General features: G+C 44.1%; 1 protein-coding gene across 1 annotated transcript in view; it reads left to right on the top strand.

Annotated features, from left to right (window-relative positions):
* The first annotated feature begins 1,832 nt into the window (after positions 1-1,832).
* LOC124805391 (myrosinase 1-like) overlaps positions 1,833-18,580 on the top strand; it is a 79,901-nt gene continuing 63,153 nt past the window's right edge. Inside the window, exon 1 of the mRNA XM_047265953.1 lies at positions 1,833-1,968. Coding sequence (XP_047121909.1) covers positions 1,833-1,968 — 136 coding nt within the window. The remainder of the gene's footprint in view (positions 1,969-18,580) is intronic.

Below are 18,580 nucleotides of genomic sequence, written 5' to 3'. Positions count from 1 at the left end.
CGACCTCCCTGGAGGCCTTCTGAGTGCCACAGGTTTTTAATTATCTGTTGTCAGCTATTTTAAATTTTAAGCTTACGGTTATTTGTTTGTTTTCTTAAAATTTTGCAAAATTAATTTCTAAATTTATCTTTCAAGCTTAAACATTGTGGCCTTCTGCTTTAACGTTATGGTAATATATTTTAAAATTTTGAAATTTAATTGTGGCCCTCAGCCATTTGTGTTGCACCTTGCATATGTTGCTTTTTTGGAGGTTTAAAATTATTTTATTGCTATCTTAATTGAATTTTGATTTTTTTAAAGATTTCTTGTCGGCCTTCTGCCTTTAAAGGTCTATGGTAATATATTCTAAAGTTTTGGAATTTAATTGTGGCCCTCAGCCATTTGTATTGCACTTAGTGTATGTTGTTTTTTTGAATTAATTTATTGCTATCTTAATTGGATTTTATCTTGTTAAGATTTCTTGTTGGAGGCCTTCAGCCGTGAGAGAGTTGCATTCGATAAAAGTTCGACTATGTGCCGCTTTGGTTGTAAAGGTTATTAAATTGAAATAAATGACAATTAGAAGCAGAAACTGACCTCAACCCTTGGCCCATTCCACAATCCTATTACCTGTTCTGCCCAGCGGATTTAGCGGGCGTGTCACCCTTATATAGCCTACCATACCTGACAACGTCACTTATCGAGCGAAACTAACGCGTTCTGGTTGTCATTGTCTTTACCACAGAGAACTGCAATTCTAGTCAGTTATACATGACGGTGATATGTATATGTACTTATTCACACTGACATCAGACTACGTCTACTGAGTACTCATTTGTTTTTTGTAGGCAGTGTAGAATCACCTCAGCAGGTGCGCGTCATATTATGGGTGTCAGAAAGACCATTCGCTCAGCACATGATGAAACGAACAAAACATGCAGATTAGTACTTAACATTAACAATCAACTCATACATATCCTAATTCTCAGATAAATTATTGTTAATAGTAGACTATTAATCTTTTCTCCTTTAAGCTTTCAATTTCAAACTACCACATTTAGCCGGATTACGAAAAAGGTGGTACAATGCTCAAGAAACATATTTTTTATGCATTTCGTTCCACCACAACATATGTGCTTTCCAATTTTCAAATTTTTCTGTTTCCAGAAAAAGGGAGAAGCGGCGGTCCTCAGGCCGGGGACTGGCGAATACTTCTGAAGTGACAGTGATGTGCCAGTAACATTTACCTTCTTTGTCGGGAAGAACCTGGTCCTGTTCTCACAGAAAGTAAATTTGACTGCATTATTGTTATTTTCAAAGCACGTGAAAAGCTTTAAAAATTCTTTATCCATCTTACATGAACTGAAATATTAAAAATAAGTATCCCGCATTAAAATACAGGAAATTTTACTTACAAAAGGACTGTTGTTATTCAGTTAACTACTCGCGATTCTGAAGCGCGTCTTCAGTTTTACCATACTTGGTGAAATTTATTTGGAAACTGTGGCAAGTGGACTACTTAAGAATATTTGATTTGAAAACGCAGACAAGTGGTATAGACGAGGCTCAGTGAAGATCATTCCAGAAGAGGGTGATCTGGCTGCGGGTAAAAACCAAGTGACTGAGCGTCACGTGTTAAACCTATCAGTAACTTACCTCTCTAAAAGCGGAAGCATCTTTAGCTACGGAAGACGGTCCTCGTAATGACACTCCATTTGTTTCGATAAATATCGGTTAAGGTACCCCTTTCATGTCTTTCTTATCTGATAAGAGAACGGATGTTACGCTTACAGTACTGAGATTAAAGACGTATATATACTAGCAGTTCCATGTGTTTTCCGCAGCCTGTGAAAATGATGTTACCAGCATTTTTTGCAGCCCTGTTAGCTGTTAGCCTTGCGCAAACAGCTGTCAACCAGTTCCCTGATGGTTTCCTCCTGGGAGCTGCCACCTCTGCCTATCAGATAGAAGGCGCCTGGAACGAGAGTGGTGAGTAAACTGCACTTACCATCACCAAAGTAGTTTGTATCAACACGCTAATTACGCTTGAGAGAAGGAGCCGCGTCATCGTCTTAGGCCAGCAAATTACTCAGTGCATAAAGCAAAGCGAGAAAAGAATTTCGCTAGAGTGTTGAGAAGCAGATGGTACAATTCCAGCTCATTTGCCACAGACAAATGTTGCGTAGCCAGTGGTATAACTGTACTCCACAGAATGGTATTACTGTTCGTTTCCTAATGCTCAGTAATGAAGAAAATATTTTCTCATGAAAATGTGAAGACGCTTATGTACACTGCACCTATAAAACACTGACCCACTGTGTACTTTGTTTTAAAGAATATGAGTTAACAGAAGGAAAGGAACTTCAGATTGGAATTTATTAGGTTTATTGAATTGGTTTGAAATAATTAAAACACTACGAAGAGCAATGCAAATAAAAATGTAAAGCATTTAATGATGAACTTCTGCTTGGAACTACTTGTCACGAAAAAATGAACAAAATTCTTCCAAAACATTTATCACTGATTTCCTATTTTATCAACGATATTTAACGCTTAAGTAAAAAGGGATTTTTTTTGTATTACAGTTCGTCTACCTTTGGCCCAATTACCTAGATTTGGCAAGACATGAACATAGCGTTAGTTGGTAACAAAGAAATAGAGAACGTTGATTCTAAATATACAGCTAACAAATGTCTGGATGCGTTTAACAGATTTTAAAATCAATCTTTATAACGATAAGCATCACAATACCAAAACATTCTCAAGTTAACAAAAACAGAAAACAAGGAGGTAGCTTGGCTGTAACATAGATTTCGAGTATGATGCAGAAAACAGTCAGAGGATACGTCAGCGCACTTGAAGAAGCCCTGGTGTGAGATGTTCAGTGCGTACAGCTAATCTTATATCGTCACACTGACAGCACTGTAAGTTTAATGTTTGTCTTGCAAGTGGAACTAAATGTAACATACACACTCAATGTTCAGCAAACAAACAGAGTACCTTGAACGACTAGAGATAGGATGCTCATATTTATAGGAAATGTACATTAGTATGTTCTGAAAAAATGATTAACATTTGAATCAAGTTGGGCAGCGGGTTCAAGTTCAACATTGATATCGTTGCGCAACACCACCTATCGGTAAAGTAAGTCTTCGGCTCTCGTTGTCGCTATAAACCGAAGGTAACGGATCAGTTTTATTTGAGTAGACGTGCTGGACGCCTCGCAGACGTATGCGCGAATCGTACCGTCAAGTCATTGAGTTTGAAACAGGGCGCATTATTGGCATGAGAGAATGAGATGCATCCATCTGGAAAGTTGCTCTACTCGTGTGGGAAGAAGTATTTAGACAGTGCAACGAGTGTGTGCAGATTGGTTCACGGAAGGCCGCAGAACACGACGAGATGGGGCAGGTCGCACCATTGAGACCACCTCCCGAAAAGATTGACACCTCGTACGAAAAACAATGGCTCTAAGCACTATGGGAATTAACATCTGAGGTCATCGGTCCTCTAGACTTAGAATTACATAAACCTAACTAACCTAAGGACATCACACACATCCATGCTCGAGGCAGGATTCGAACCTGCGACCGTAGCAGCCGCGTGGTTCCGGAATGAAGCGCCTAGAACCGCTCTACCACAGCGGCCGGCGCACACCTCGTACGAATGGCATTACAGGACAGATCTGCGTCCTCCTCGGCTCTAGTGCAACAGTCAAACAGTTTAACACATTGTACACTACCAGGGACGAAAGTCCGTCGCTTTTTATTAAGGCATGGGTTACGTGCTCATGTCCACTTCTCAGACTGCCTTTGGCGGATGTGCAGAAACATGCTAGACAGCAATGCTGTATGGAACGACGCCACTGGGGACAGAAATGGCATCAGACAGTGTTTTCGGACGAATTCAGGATCTCCTTGTTTGAAAATGATTGCAGCATTTTGGTTTGCGACAGACATGGGGAGTGGCATCAGAGTGCCTGCATTCGCACAAGATATACAGCGCCAGCTTAAGGCCTTATGACGTGGGGTGCTGTCGGGTACAACCGAAACTTACAGCTGGTGAGTGACCAGCGTGACCCATGTGAATGGCACTGATGAAGAGTGCTGGAGATGCTCGAACATCAAATGTAATGCGTAAGATTTTAAAATCGGAATTTATCATAAGTTATCCTATCTTCCGTTTTTATAACTGGATCTTCAGAAATTACAATGGAAAATATAAAAACGAAATTATCAGCACAGAATTTAAAAACTGTACCTCTTCTTCTTGACAAAGCATGCTTTGAAATAAAATATGGTCGATACTCGTGGATCATTAAGTGGTACCTGTAATTTATGTAAGATACGTTGCCATACTAATTAAAAGTTGAGGGTTATGCACATGTATAGGTGACATAGCTTCTCTCTGCGGTCATAGGGCTACAATTGCGCGCCATCTGCATATAACTTCTAAACGTTAAAACAGTTTTTTTGTAGATACAATTCTGCGTAACACTGTCACTGTTAACATATGAAAGATCTACGAAACACAGTAGAGTCTCGATTATCCGATCTAAACCGGCCGCGGCAAGGTCGGATAAGCGGGAAGGTCGGATAACACGGAAAATAATACAAAAAATACAAAAATTAAACTAAAGTGGGCCAAATGAGTTAAACATTTAATACAATACAAATCAAATTAGACTGAATAGATATGTACTGTGTGAAGAAGTTAGTAATTGTTTTTTGTTTGCCTGCTGTTTGCCGTTTTTTTGCCGCTAAATCTCGTAGTCTCTTAAGATGTAAAACCTCGGTATACGATGTTTCCTCCAGTTTCTCTACATATTTTAAAGCAGTTTCTAAGGCCTTGAGTCTTTCGTTGTGAGAAATGTTGGGCGCACTTTCCTCCACTACATCCGCTTCTGCGTCTTCTTCTATTTCCTTTATCGACTATTTATGCATCTGTCACTTCAAATTCTTCATCTTGGACAATCCATTCATTTATGTCACCTTCTGTGGCGTCAGCACATCCCGGAACTTTTCGTAACACTGAAATCAGGGTAGTATTTTCTGGTTCGGTCTGCTGCTGCAGTTTTTCATCATCTGGAGAATTTACTTGATATTCCTGTAGCAAAATTTTCCAGGATTTTGCAATTGTATTTGCTCCAACACTCTCCCAAGACTGGGCCACAGCATAAGCTACGTCTTTAAAATTAATACGGCGAAAGTGCTCTAGCATGTCTTCTCCCTTGTCCATAGCCAAAGCCTTGCAGACAAACAAAAATTACGCGAAGCGAAATGTAGTGTAAGGAGGGCTATGCGAGAGGCGTTCAATGAATTCTAAAGTAAAGTTCTATGTACTGACTTGGCAGAAAATCCTAAGAAATTTTGGTCTTATGTCAAAGCGGTAGGTGGATCAAAACAAAATGTCCAGACACTCTGTGACCAAAATGGTACTGAAATAGGGGATGACAGACTAAAGGCCGAAATACTAAATGTCTTTTTCCTAAGCTGTTTCACAGAGGAAGACTGCACTGTAGTTCCTTCTCTAGATTGTCGCACGGATGACAGAATGGTAGATATCGAAATAGACGACAGAGGGACAGAGAAACAATTCAAATCGCTCAAAAGAGGAAAGGCCGCTGTACCTGATGGGATACCAGTTCGATTTTACACAGAGTACGCGAAGGAACTTGCCCCCCTTCTTGCAGCGGTGTACCGTAGGTCTCTAGAAGAGCGTAGCGTTCCAAAGGATTGGAAAAGGGCACAGGTCATCCCCGTTTTCAAGAAGGGACGTCGAACAGATGTGCAGAACTGTAGACCTATATCTCTAACGTCTATCAGTTGTACAATTTTGGAACACGTATTATGTTCGAGTATAATGACTTTTCTGGAGACTAGAAATCTACTCTGTAGGAATCAGCATGGGTTTCGAAGAAGACGATCGCGTGAAACACAGCTCGCGCTATTCGTCCACGAGACTCAGAGGGCCATAGACACGGGTTCCCAGGTAGATGCTGTGTTTCTTGACTTCCGCAAGGCGTTTGATACAGTTCCCCACAGTCGTTTAATGAACAAAGTAAGAGCGTATGGACTATCAGATCAATTGTGTGATTGGATTGAAGAGTTCCTAGATAACAGAACGCAGCATGTCATTCTCAATGGAGAGAAATCTTCCGAAGTAAGAGTGATTTCAGGTGTGCCGCAGGGGAGTGTCGTAGGACAGGTGCTGTTCACAATATACATAAATGGCCTTGTGGATGACATCGGAAGTTCACTGAGGCTTTTTGCGGATGATGCTGTAGTATATCGAGAGGTTGTAACAATGGAAAATCGTACTGAAATGCAGGAGGATCTGAAAGGAATTGACGCATGGTGCAGGGAATGGCAATTGAATCTCAATGTAGACAAGTGTAACGTGCTGCGAATACATAGAAAGAAAGATCCCTTATCATTTAGCTACAATATAGCAGGTCAGCAACTGGAAGCAGTCAATTCCATAAATTATCTGGGAGTACGCATTAGGAGTGATTTAAAATGGAATGACCATACAAAGCTGATCGTCGGTAAATAAGAGCCCAGACTGAGATTCATTAGAAGAATCCTAAGGAAATGCAATCCGAAAACAAAGGAAGTAGGTTACATTACGCTTGTTCGCCCACTGCTTGAATACTGCTCAGCATTGTGGGCTCCGTACCAGATAGGGTTGATAGAAGAGATAGAGAAGATCCAACGGAGAGCAGCGCGCTTCGTTACAGGATGATTTAGTAATCGCGAGAGCGTTACAGAGATGATAGATAAACTCCAGTGGAAGACTGTGCAGGAGAGACGCTCAGTAGCTCGGTACGGGCTTTTGTTGGAGTTTCGAGAACATACGTTCACCGAGGAGTCAAGCAGTATATTGCTCCCTCCTACGTATATCTCGCGAAGAGACCATGAGGATAAAATCAGGGAGATTAGAGCCCACACAGAGGCATACCGACAATCCCTCTTTCCACGAACAATACGAGACTGGAATAGAAGGGAGAACCGATAGAGGTACTCAAGGTACCCTCCGCCACACACCGTCAGGTGGTTGCGGAGTATGGATGTAGATGTAGATGTAGAAAGAGGAAAGCAAGTTTCTGTGGCAGTTTCTCTTCAGTGTCTCTAAGGTCCCTTGGTCCATAGGCTGACCAAAGGATGTGACATTGGGATGCAAAAACATAGCCTTTATATCTTGATCTTGAAGTTCATCTTCATTAGGATGACAAGTGGCATTGTCTAGAAGCAACAGTGCTTTGCGGGGCAAGTTGTTGGGTTTCAAAAACTTTTCAGTTTGTGGCATGAACTCGTTAAAAAACCATTCTTTAAAAATGACTGAGCTCATCCAAGTATTTTTTTGCTTGTAATATTTCACCGGTGAAGCATTTTTAGCTACATTTTTAAATGCTCTCGGTTCTTTTGGCTTACCTATCATAGATAGTTTCATTTTCAAATTTGCTGTGGCGTTACTGCGTGCAAGAATTGTCACTCTTTCTTTGCTACGTTTGTAGCCTGGTGCTGCCTCTTCGGCCTTTGATGCTAATGTTTTTTTCCGGTAACATTTTGTAATTGAGACCAGTCTCGTCGCAGTTAAAAATCTGATCGCCTGTTAAGTTTTCCTCGTCCAATACCTTGTGAAGTTTATTCCTGAACAATTGAACAGCTTCAAAATTTGCTGAAAGCTTTTCACCACAGACATTAAGTTGCCGAATTCCGTATCTTTTCTTCCATCTATCGAGCGAGCCTACACTAGCTGTGAAATCAGGTTCACCTTCGTTTAGTTCTTTACGAAACTTTAAGGCTTTTTCCTGCAAAATTGGTCCCGACATGGGTACACCATTATCTCTATGTTGAGTAAACCATAAGAACACAGCTTCACTTACTTTTTTATAATCACATTTTTTCACGGCTTTCCTATCTTCCAAAACAGCCGAGGTTGCTGGCTGAGAACACCACTTCTCAATTTCGTTGCGGTTCCTTTTCCAGTCTCCAACTGTTGTTTTCCCGACGTTATAATCTTGCGCTGGCGCACGACCGGCGGGCGCGGTGAAAGGATTGGATAACACAGAGGGTCGGATAATCGAAGATCAGATAATCGAGACTCTACTGTAGTATTTAATTTAATCCATATTTTGTAGCTATGAACGCGATCGTATGCAACACAGGAAGTATGAACAATAGCGCCTTCATTCACAGTTTTGCTTTCTTGAATTTCACCATGGATTTCGGAGCCTGTGGGTCTATAGTCAGGTGTAAATCGTCTTGGTATGTTATTTTCTTGTGCTCTTGAGTGAGGTGATGCGAAATGTATATTCCTGTTATGAGAAGGTTAGACGTAAGGTTTTGTATTTCGCGAATTAAATGACGGTGACAGTGACAAACTTACCGGACAAGCAGGTAAGAACATTTTTAACATTTTAATGCTAGCATAGACTGGTTTATCCTTTATGTAAAGACACATCACGTTACATTAAGGATAAAACAGTGTCTGCTGGCGTTTAATCGTTAAAAATGTTGTTCCTTGATTTTTCGGTAAGTTTATCATTGCTTTTCACTGTTTTTCGTTATGTTGTCCGCCATTTGATTCGTGAAATACTAAACCTAACAAACTTTCCCGTAACACGAACATACTCGTACATTTCGCATCACCTCCCTCAAGAGTAGAAGTCAGTAATGTGTTAACACGATTTACAAGTGGTGACTGACCGACAGATTCCGAAGTGTATCGTGTAATTCAATAACACGTGATAAAATTGTCACAGAAGACATCATTCAACTCGTTGCGTCTTCACGAATTCCCGCTCTCTATCAGTGAAGAATCGAATCAGTGTTTGTTGGAGCCTTGGCTTTGCCACTTCACCCACCATTCTAAAAGGAAGGCATACAGCGCATTTGAACAGAGACTACGGTCCCATACTTCCAGAATCACTTTATGTAGAGAGGGGTCTACCACGTGCGCCACATTCAGCTTCCACGTGCGCCTCATTCGAAATCCAAGGCGATCGAAACAGTTTCACGTCTGTCACGCGTGATTTAAGATAACAGTTACTGCACAGTGCTCCATCAAGCTGGCGAGGATGACACCGACAGTCAAAATCCTATCACGCAGTCAGATAAATAAAATTTGTGGTATCGCTATAAGTAGCAGCAAAGTAGGGAAATTTGGCAAGAGTCGGATCTGTACAGATCCAAACATCTTGCAGGTTTAAGGAACGAATTAAATCTTGAAATTTAAAATCACCACCCTTCAGAACAATGTGCGGATTTCTGCGTAGCAAGTAAACCACTTCTTTCTCATAAAACTGGAGACACTCCAAAGTGCGTCCGGTATCCGACGCTGCATAAAGGAGACAGAAGGTCAGGTGAAGAAAAAGTACACACCATTCCTTTACCATTATCACGAATACAATCCCTTCATAGGGAATTCCCTCTTTAAAAAAATATTAAACTTAATGTAAAAACTAGGGAAAGCGAGTAAATTGTAGTTGTTTTAGGAATACGAGATACGCACAGGAGTCATAGATAGATTGGCGCAATGAATCGAGCCACGTGTCCCATTCCACTCTATTAACATTCAAAGAAAGAAATGATAAGCCTGCATACTTTAACGACAAGAAACAAATTTCTATCTGCTGACCAAATTAATTACGTCATTAATGTTTGTCAAGATCCACTGACGAATCAGAAGGTCAGGGGCTTACATCCCCGCCTCTAGAATCTTTATGTTTCTTCTTTTTACGAGCCACCGGGGGCTCAGGTTGGATGCGTTGTTGACAGCGATTACGAGGCAATATCGCAACGGCAGTTGGGGACATAGACGCTTCTTGAACATCAATCAAAGCAGTTGACAAACAAGGAGCCTCAAAGGCCCACTCCGCACTGTTGGATACCTGCAATTCATATCGCTGAAGAGATGCGTCAGGCATCACAACATCTGGGTCGACAGATAGGATTCCATGGCCAGCAATCGCCTCCAATGGAGTAAGAACGGTTGGTCATACCGGCGTCATCTGAATGGGTGACTTCAAGGGAACAGATTATTTTAGCGGCGCTCAATTTGCTGCTGTTGAATCATTCGAACATCAGAAGGCTCAACGACTTCCCCGCCTTCGGGTGGTTCTCGAGGAGCTCCCTCAACCGGTGAAAGATTTCTAGGAGAAACAATAGAGACATCAGCAGATTTTTTCGTAACGCCATCAAGAATACAGGACTCACCACTGCAAGACACATGAGTCGACAAACTAAGTTCGGTGGTGAGGAGTAGATACATCCGACTCTTCAGATGCACTCTCTTATGCTGCACTGCGGACGCTACTGGGTTGGCAACAATTTCAGGACCGTGCTGTGAGGGTAAAGGTGCGCGACTCTCTGCTTCCATTGCACCCGGAGAGGGGGTGGCACCAACCTTGTAAGCAGTAGAAACGAGACCTGGTAACGACGCTGTTCAAGTGAGACTTCAAAACAAATACCTGCAAATGGCTCTGAGCACTATGGGACTTAACAGCTATGGTCATCAGTCCCCTAGAACTTAGAACTACTTAAACCTAAGAACAGCACACAACACTCAGTCATCACGAGGCAGAGAAAATCCCTGACCCCGCCGGGAATCGATCCCGGGAACCCGGGCGCGGGAAGCGAGAACGCTACCGCACGACCACGAACTGCGGACAAATACCTGCAAATTAGATCTAAGGTGGCCACTGTCACTGCAGAGAAAGCATATCCCCACTTCCCCATTATACGTTATGTGAATTCTGTAGCCACAGACCTATAGATGGATAGGAATACTACATGTGATTCCCATCTCGAAAGAACGGATTCCGCTTGACAGTGCAATCGGTGCTGAGTAGACCAGCTTTCGTCACCATAAGGGAGCAATACTTCCTTTGGTGAACTGTCGACAGCTTGCAGGGGGGACTGAATACTCGGACATTGATATAATCCCGTTCCGCATTTGTAAGAAGCACCGTACTTTTTCAACCATCACGAGGCTGAAAGGGAATTTGAGAACCATGAGGCAAAAGTTACCTGTCTACGTGTAGTGGATCCCAAAACTTAGCGAAAAAGACATGGCTATCAGAATAAAAAAAGGCACTATCAATCTGATAAGATGTTACATGAATGGTATCAACGAGTCAGCCATGATCCTCCAAAGATCCGTGCTACACGAAACGCTTGGATTTGTCGAAACTAAAACTTACTGTCTCAGTGTTCCTTTTCTCGGAACCCACTTGGAACCCACGGCGGACGTTATGAGCGCACTATGCCGCTAGCAACAGACACACACAACAACGTCTAATATCAAATAGATTAGTTTTTAATCTCTCAGCGCGTTTTCGTCAATTGCACTTTCCCGACGATCAACAGAGACACAAGGAAAGAAATCGAAACAGGTTCAAACAAAAATACTAGTAAATAACAAATGAATATTGGAACGGTACACGTCAGTGATTTAGGATAAACATTTCGCCTATTTTTCGTGAATATAATCCTATTCATAATTTTGTACGCTTTCGTCAAACACTGCAAATATAGACTATAAGAAAGTATTGTGAAAACGAGACATTATAGTTATGTATAGCCGGCCGCGGTGGCCGAGCGGTTCTAGCCGCTTCAGTCCGGAACTGCGCGACTGCTACGGTCGCAGGTTCGAATCCTGCCTCGGGCATGGATGTGTGTCCTTAGGTTAGTTAGGTTTACGTAGTTCTAAATTCTGGGGAACTGATGACCTCAGATGTTAAGTTCCATAGTGCTCAGAGCCATTTCAACCATTTGAACTTATGTATATCAAACGAAAAGTAAACGCCTAGTGAACTAATGTAACTTCCATTCCTGTCCAGCCTCATTTCAATACTATTAAGACAATATTACTAAACTAATTGGCCCCGTGATGTTGGTTGAATGTTAAAGCCACTATGGATGGAACAGGGTGGGCATTGTATAAGAGAATATATTCACTAATACGGTAAAGTTCAAAAGGCACACAGAATACAGCTTTCTATGAGAGAACTAAGTGTTTCACATCGCGCATAATATTGACACGTCTACCAACCTAATCATCCACTTTCACACACCACACTATGGAAGAAACGAATTCGAGACTATCTTCATTATGTTGCATCTTGAATGAAAACGTTTTCACGTAGACGGTAAGGTTTGTAAGTCGTATTATTTAACTGTACCTAAGAGTATTTAGTACTCAATTTCGCGGTTTTTTTGCCCAGCACGTTCACCCATTGTCACGCACCGCGACTAGACCACCTTTCTAACACGATAACTGGATTCACAATATCCTTAACGAGACATCAGTCTGTAAACATGTCATCTCTAAAACGGTACTTCTCCCATGGCATATATTCTGACTCGCGCAAAGCCGGAATACTCAATTAGTCGTGTATATTTGAGAGCCTTGGTCTGAAGATGGTTATAACGATCGAGACCGCTTACAAACATTATACATAAAATAAATTTCAGATCTCGACTGTTACATTTTATTATTATATCAAGTGGAAGAACCTAGTATGTGTTTTCTTGTGACCAGAAAGGAAACTATGTAGATTTATGTTCAATGCATAATAAGAATCAGTTATCTTATCATAAATGTACAGGCATCATTTAGGACACACCGGCTGTGTCCCATGCAGTGTTATATATCGTTGCAAGGAAGATTTTCCTTCAGTAACGACCGAGCGAGGTGGCGCAGTGGTTAGCACACTGGACTCGCATTCGGGAGGACGACGGTTCAATCCCGTCTCCAGCCATCCTGATTTAGGTTTTCCGTGGTTTCCCTAAATCGTTTCAGGGAAATGCCGGGATGGTTCCTTTGAAAGGGCACGGCCGATTTCCTTCCCAATCCTTCCCTAACCCGAGCTTGCGCTCCGTCTCTAATGACCTCGTTGTCTACGGGACGTTAAACACTAACCACCACCACCACCACCTTCAGTAACAAGAACAAAGTATGTTAGTTGCGACTATGGGAAATCGATGCACACGCGTTTCACGGATGATAGTCTGCTTTACAACGTTGCGTTTATAGAAGTCACACTTTTAGAGTAATGGCTGCAGAAACCGCTACCTGTGATGCCTAATATGTATCACGTCTAATTCGTAAACACTTTTGTGGGGTGCCTGCGTACGTTTATGAGCAACATTGATGAAAATTGGAGAAGCCAGGTGATTTACCTCAGGAAAACGTCCTTCAAACAGAAGCCGTGTGCTTGTGGCCCATTTCTGCGACATCACAAACGAACATTGAGACAATTATCGATTGACTGCTGGAAATCGAATCACGTGCTTACGTACGGACTAACAAATGCGTCAATGCCACGTACGTGGTCCACATTCATCTCGCTGAAATTTTTCAATAGAAATATTCGGCTAAAAAACCCTAAGTAAACATGAACTTCTAAATGCGCCTTCGAGATAATTTAACAACGCCTTCACAATGTTTTGTCTCTCTAATTTCAGGACTAGTAAAAGTAGACTAAATGAAGGATGCAGTAAAACACATGCTTGGGAATGTATTCAGTTCTGCTTCCACTCCTGACGTATGCTGGGTGATAGCCATTTCAGGTGGAAAAATTTCCGCATTTGCTTTTCTGTAGCGGGGAATTTCTATTCTGTGGCCGAGATTTACGAAGATCAAAAATTTATATTCGGGTAGCAAGTTACCCTTTCATCGCACCGAAACCTTAGGGGAAGTCTTCCCTGAGGACAATGCAGAGTAACGCTAGCGGTACGAAGGCTTTTCCCCGTGAGTTACGTGACTGTCGCCTTTGCAGTTATGAAACGTCCCCTTTGAAAAATTGTACCTGACTGTGCTTAAACTGACACACAATATTTTGTTAGTGCAACGCAATCTGACTTTCAAAATTCCCTGCAGAAGAATGGCCCTGACTAACATTAAACTATACCTTTCACAAATCACTTACCTCACAAAAATCTTCGCTGCTCAAGCTACTGCAATACAGCGAGCGCCACTACTGCCAGCTAAATAAAAGATTCAAACTATGGAAGGCACTAACTACTGATAGGGATAGTTAGCAAATGAAAGATACTAATAGAGAACAAACAATGTATTTACCTTGATATCATCATATATAAATATAGCAGTTCATGACAAATTTCAAAACTCCGCCATCTCTCTCCCCACATCCACCACTGCTGGCGGCTCACCTCCAACTGCGCAACGCTACGCGCTGTTCACAGCCAGCTGCCTAACACTACAATGGCGAGTATTACAACAATGCAAAGCAGCCACAGACTGCACACAGCACAGCCAGTGATTTTCATACAGAGGTGGCGTTACCATAAAAAAACCTAAACAGCCTACTTACATAGAGAAAACATAAACAGCCTACTTACACAGAGAAAACATAAACAGCCTACTTACACAGTGAATGGCACGTGTCTTCCGGAAACCTGTTGGCCTCCACTCTCGCGCAGAACGCGCCGTTCCTCCTTTCTGCCTTTGTTATTCTTTGTCCGCCCCCGTAACTGAGTGGTCAGCGCGCCTGACTGCCACGCAGCGGTCACGGGTTCGATTCTCGGCCATGTCGAAGATTTTCTCTGCTCAGGGAATGGGAGTTATGTTGTCCTCTTCGTCATTTCATCATCATCTCTCGTGGTCGTGCGGTAGCGTTCTCGCTTCCCACGCCCGGGTTCCCGGGTTCGATTCCCGGCGGCATCAGGGATTTTCTCTGCCTCGTGATGGCTGGGTGTTGTGTGCTGTCCTTAGGTTAGCTAGGTTTAAGTAGTTCTAAGTTCTAGGGCACTGATGACCATAGATGTTAAGTCCCATAGTGCGCAGAGCCATTTGAACCATCATCATCGACAAGGAAGTCTCCCAATGTGACTTCAGCTGTAAAGACTAGCGACTCAGTGGACGAACTTCCTCAGTTAGGAACTGCCGGTAATCATTGCCATACGCTCATTTCATTTACTAAGTTTGTATGATTAATGTAAATTACTCCTTTCTCTTCGGATGACTTTCCGGAAGATGCTATCCACGGGCATTATTCATCTACACATCTATCTTATACACCGAGGTGACAAAAGTCAGGGAATACCTCCTAATATCTTGTCGAACCTCGTTTTGCCCGGCGTAGACCATCAACTCGACATGGCATGGACTCATCAGTCGTTGGAAGTCCCCTGCAGAAATATTGAGCTATGCTGCCTCTATAGACGTCCATAATTGCGAAAGATTTATCGGTCGAAGAGTTTGTGCACGAACTAACCTCTCGATTAGGTCCTATAAATGTTCGATGGAATTCAACTCGGGAGATCTGGTTGGCCAAGTCATTCGTTCGAACTGTTCAGAATGTTCTTCAAACAAATCGAAAACAGTTGTGGCCGGGTGACGAGTTTGGAAGTAAGAAGTCCACGGGTGGCCGCAAGTGGTCCCCAAGTAGCCGAACATAACCATTTCCTGTCAGTGATAGTTTGAGTTGGACCAGAGGACCCGTCCATTCCATGTAAACACAGCGGACCGCAATATAGTGCCACCACCAGTTTTTGCAGTGCTTTGTTGACAACCTGAGTCCATGGGTTCGTGAGGTCTACTCCAACGCGATCCCTCCCATCAGCTCTTACTAACTGAAATTTTGGAAATTTGTGGTAAGGTCTTATGGGACCGAACTGCTGAGGTCATCAGTCCCTAAACTTATACACTACTTAATCTAACTTAAACTTTCGCTAAGGACGACACACACACACTCATGCCCGAGAGAAGACTCGAACCTCCGACGGGAGCAGCCGCGCGGATCGTGACAAGACGCCCCTGACCGCGCGGCTACCCCGCGCGGCTTTACCAACTGAACACGGGACTGTTCTGAACAGGCCACAGTTTTGCAGTTGTCTAGGGTCTGACCCATATGGTCACTCTTGTGCTGGCTACTAGGGGAGTCACCATCGAGTGGGAGTCGCGACCGATACAAACAAGGAAGAAGTTGCGATGGAAAGATTCCAAAATGATGTGTTCAAAACGCTTTCAGATTAATAAGACGTTTTATTTCTAAAACGAAAAGAAACATGAAGTGGCTTCCTGTGCCTCCTACATGTAATTACTAGTCGCAAAATGCAAGGCAAGTATGGTCTCCCTGTTATTTAGTAATGATGTTCTCGAAGACTGCGACCGAACTCGGGTTCGACCATTGGGAGCCGCAATTGGGACCGACACCGAGCCGCCAGCCGCGCCCCGACGTCTGTCCTGCGTTTCGAGGAGATCGCTCAGTGAGAACACATCAGAAAATTGTGCCCGCCCTCGTCCTAAGCCGGTCCAATGAAAAACGGGGAGGGCGACTACGACGGCCACGGCGCCGTCGAGTCCACAGCGTGCGCCGGAAGGAGCGCCATCAAGTTGAGCTGCTGCCGTGGCAATAGCGATTGGTCCATCTCTGTCAATTACGCAGGCGGTGCCGAAGAGGCCCAATGGGATGGCCGCGCCGGGAGCAAGATGCCGCTGCAATGTAAATCTGGGGACAGAAAATGTGCGGAAAAGTCTCGCAAGGACGAATCACGTTCTGATTGCGGCGCAGCAACCCAGCAGGACCTCGAATTGAATATGAGGGTTGCCAAGAAAGTAATGCACCGCCTTTTTTTCTGTAACAATTATACACACGAAAGAATGGTGTTTTATCTACACATCCTATTGTACCGTGTAATCTGCATCCCGTTCTATGGCCTTACTCCAGTGCGAAACGAGGGCGTGTGTGCCCTGTCGCTACCCAATCCAGGTCCTGGTGGCGGAGCCAGTGCTTCATTGTGTGACTCTCCTCCTCAAAATGTCTACTCGAGTCGTAATGCGTCTGGCCTCGCCAATGACATCAGCTCGCTGCAACATGTCAGCCGAGACAGTCGTGGTCGGTCTCCCTGACCGCTGTAAATTGTGGAGCTCCGGCGAACGGCCGGCCGCTGTGACCGAGCGGTTCTAGGAGCTTCAGTCCGTTAACCGCGCTGCTGCTACGGTCGCAGGTTCGAATCGTGCCTCGGGCATGGATGTGTGTGATGTCTTTAGGTTAGTTGGGTTTAAGTAGTTCTAAGACTAGGGGGACTGATGACGTCAGATGTTCAGTCCCATAGTGCTCAGAGCCATTTGAACCATTTGAATCCGCCGAACGGACTTCTTATGACCTCACCGTCCATGCCCAGCGACTAACGTACTTCTGTCGACAGCAAATGCTTTACACAAGCGTTTGTGAATATTCCAAAATAGTTCAAATGGCTCTGAGCACTGTGGGACCTAACATCTGATGTCATCAGTGCCCTACATCTTAGAATTATTTAAACCTAACTAACCTAAGGACATCACACACATCGGGATTCGAACCTGCTACCGTAGCGGTCGCGCGGTCTCAGACTCAAGCGCCTAGAACCGCTCGGCCACAGCGGCCGGACATGAGTATTCCCCACAGTTTGTTTTTCTGCAGTGAGAAATTCAATGACGACACGTTGCTTGTAACGTACATCACCCACAGACGCCGTTTCGAAACTGTCCTGAAGCTACGCTATCTGTTGGAAGTGCCGGAAGCTTGGCGCGCTCACTCAAGAGACTTTGAATAATAGATACGTAACGTTTTGCATTCATAGTATTGTTTTCAGGTGAGAAAAAAAAGTGCTGTGCATTACTTTCTGGGCAATCCTCGTACATGCAAACGGCTAAATCTCGAGGAATCGCTCCTCGCTCCAGGCGCCTGGTGCGACCAAAAGCTCTGGAAAGAATAGAATCATTACGCGCAAAGTGATACTTGGGAAGCGTGGGAGGAATCGTGCGCTGCGGTGGGTGCAGCAAGTGGAGCTGCGTGCGGTGGCGCCGGCCATGCAGGAGCTCCAACGGCGGCGTATAGTCGCGGGGTTGGGGGGGCGGTACGTAGCGAGGAAGAGCAGCAGCGCTTGCTCACGTGTGTGAGCGGCACGTAGTTAGTTCTTCTGTTGCTCGAATATACGCACAAATCGCTCAGCTTCTCCGTTCCGCTATGTATGAAACGTATTAGTAAAGTGAGTGATACCATTTGCTGTATAAAACTGTCCTGAGCCGCAAACTGTGGTCTGTTGTCTGGAACCAACTGTTACGGCAGATGGCCACTTGTTACGACTTCTGCACCACTTGTTAGCTGCGCCAAAGACTGAGACTGTGTGGAGTTTTACAATTATTTATTGGACTTTCTTTACAATTTCTCCCTCGTCGTCACTGCCCAGCCCGGCAGATCCCTCCGCCTGGCTGCCGCTGTGTAGATTCTCCGACAATGCGCACAACGCGCGCCGCTGATCGTTCTCGGTAGCCGAAGGCCACTAGTGCTCCGCTGAAGCCAGGATGCCCTATGGTTGAGATGAGCTCGTAGCCGCTCGGCGCCTCAGTATGGGTTGCTCACGGAGCCACGTTGCCGTGAGGTCAGCTGCCGACGCCTGCTGCAGCGGCGGCTGGGAAACCGTTAGTCGCGATGTCCTCGAGGTCCCATCATGGACCGTTGCCGTGAAGTCCGGGCGTCAGTCCCCAGCGGCGCCTGTGACCGAGCCCGCGCTGCGGCCGGTCCTGCTGGAAGTTCTCGCTGTAGTTAGTCAGCCAAGGTGCCGATCGAACACGGGCCGACCTCCAG

This window comes from Schistocerca piceifrons, chromosome 7 (genome assembly GCF_021461385.2).
Source record: "Schistocerca piceifrons isolate TAMUIC-IGC-003096 chromosome 7, iqSchPice1.1, whole genome shotgun sequence".
NCBI classification, from domain to species: Eukaryota; Metazoa; Arthropoda; class Insecta; order Orthoptera; family Acrididae; genus Schistocerca; species Schistocerca piceifrons.
This window is presented reverse-complemented; position numbering and strand designations above follow the sequence as displayed.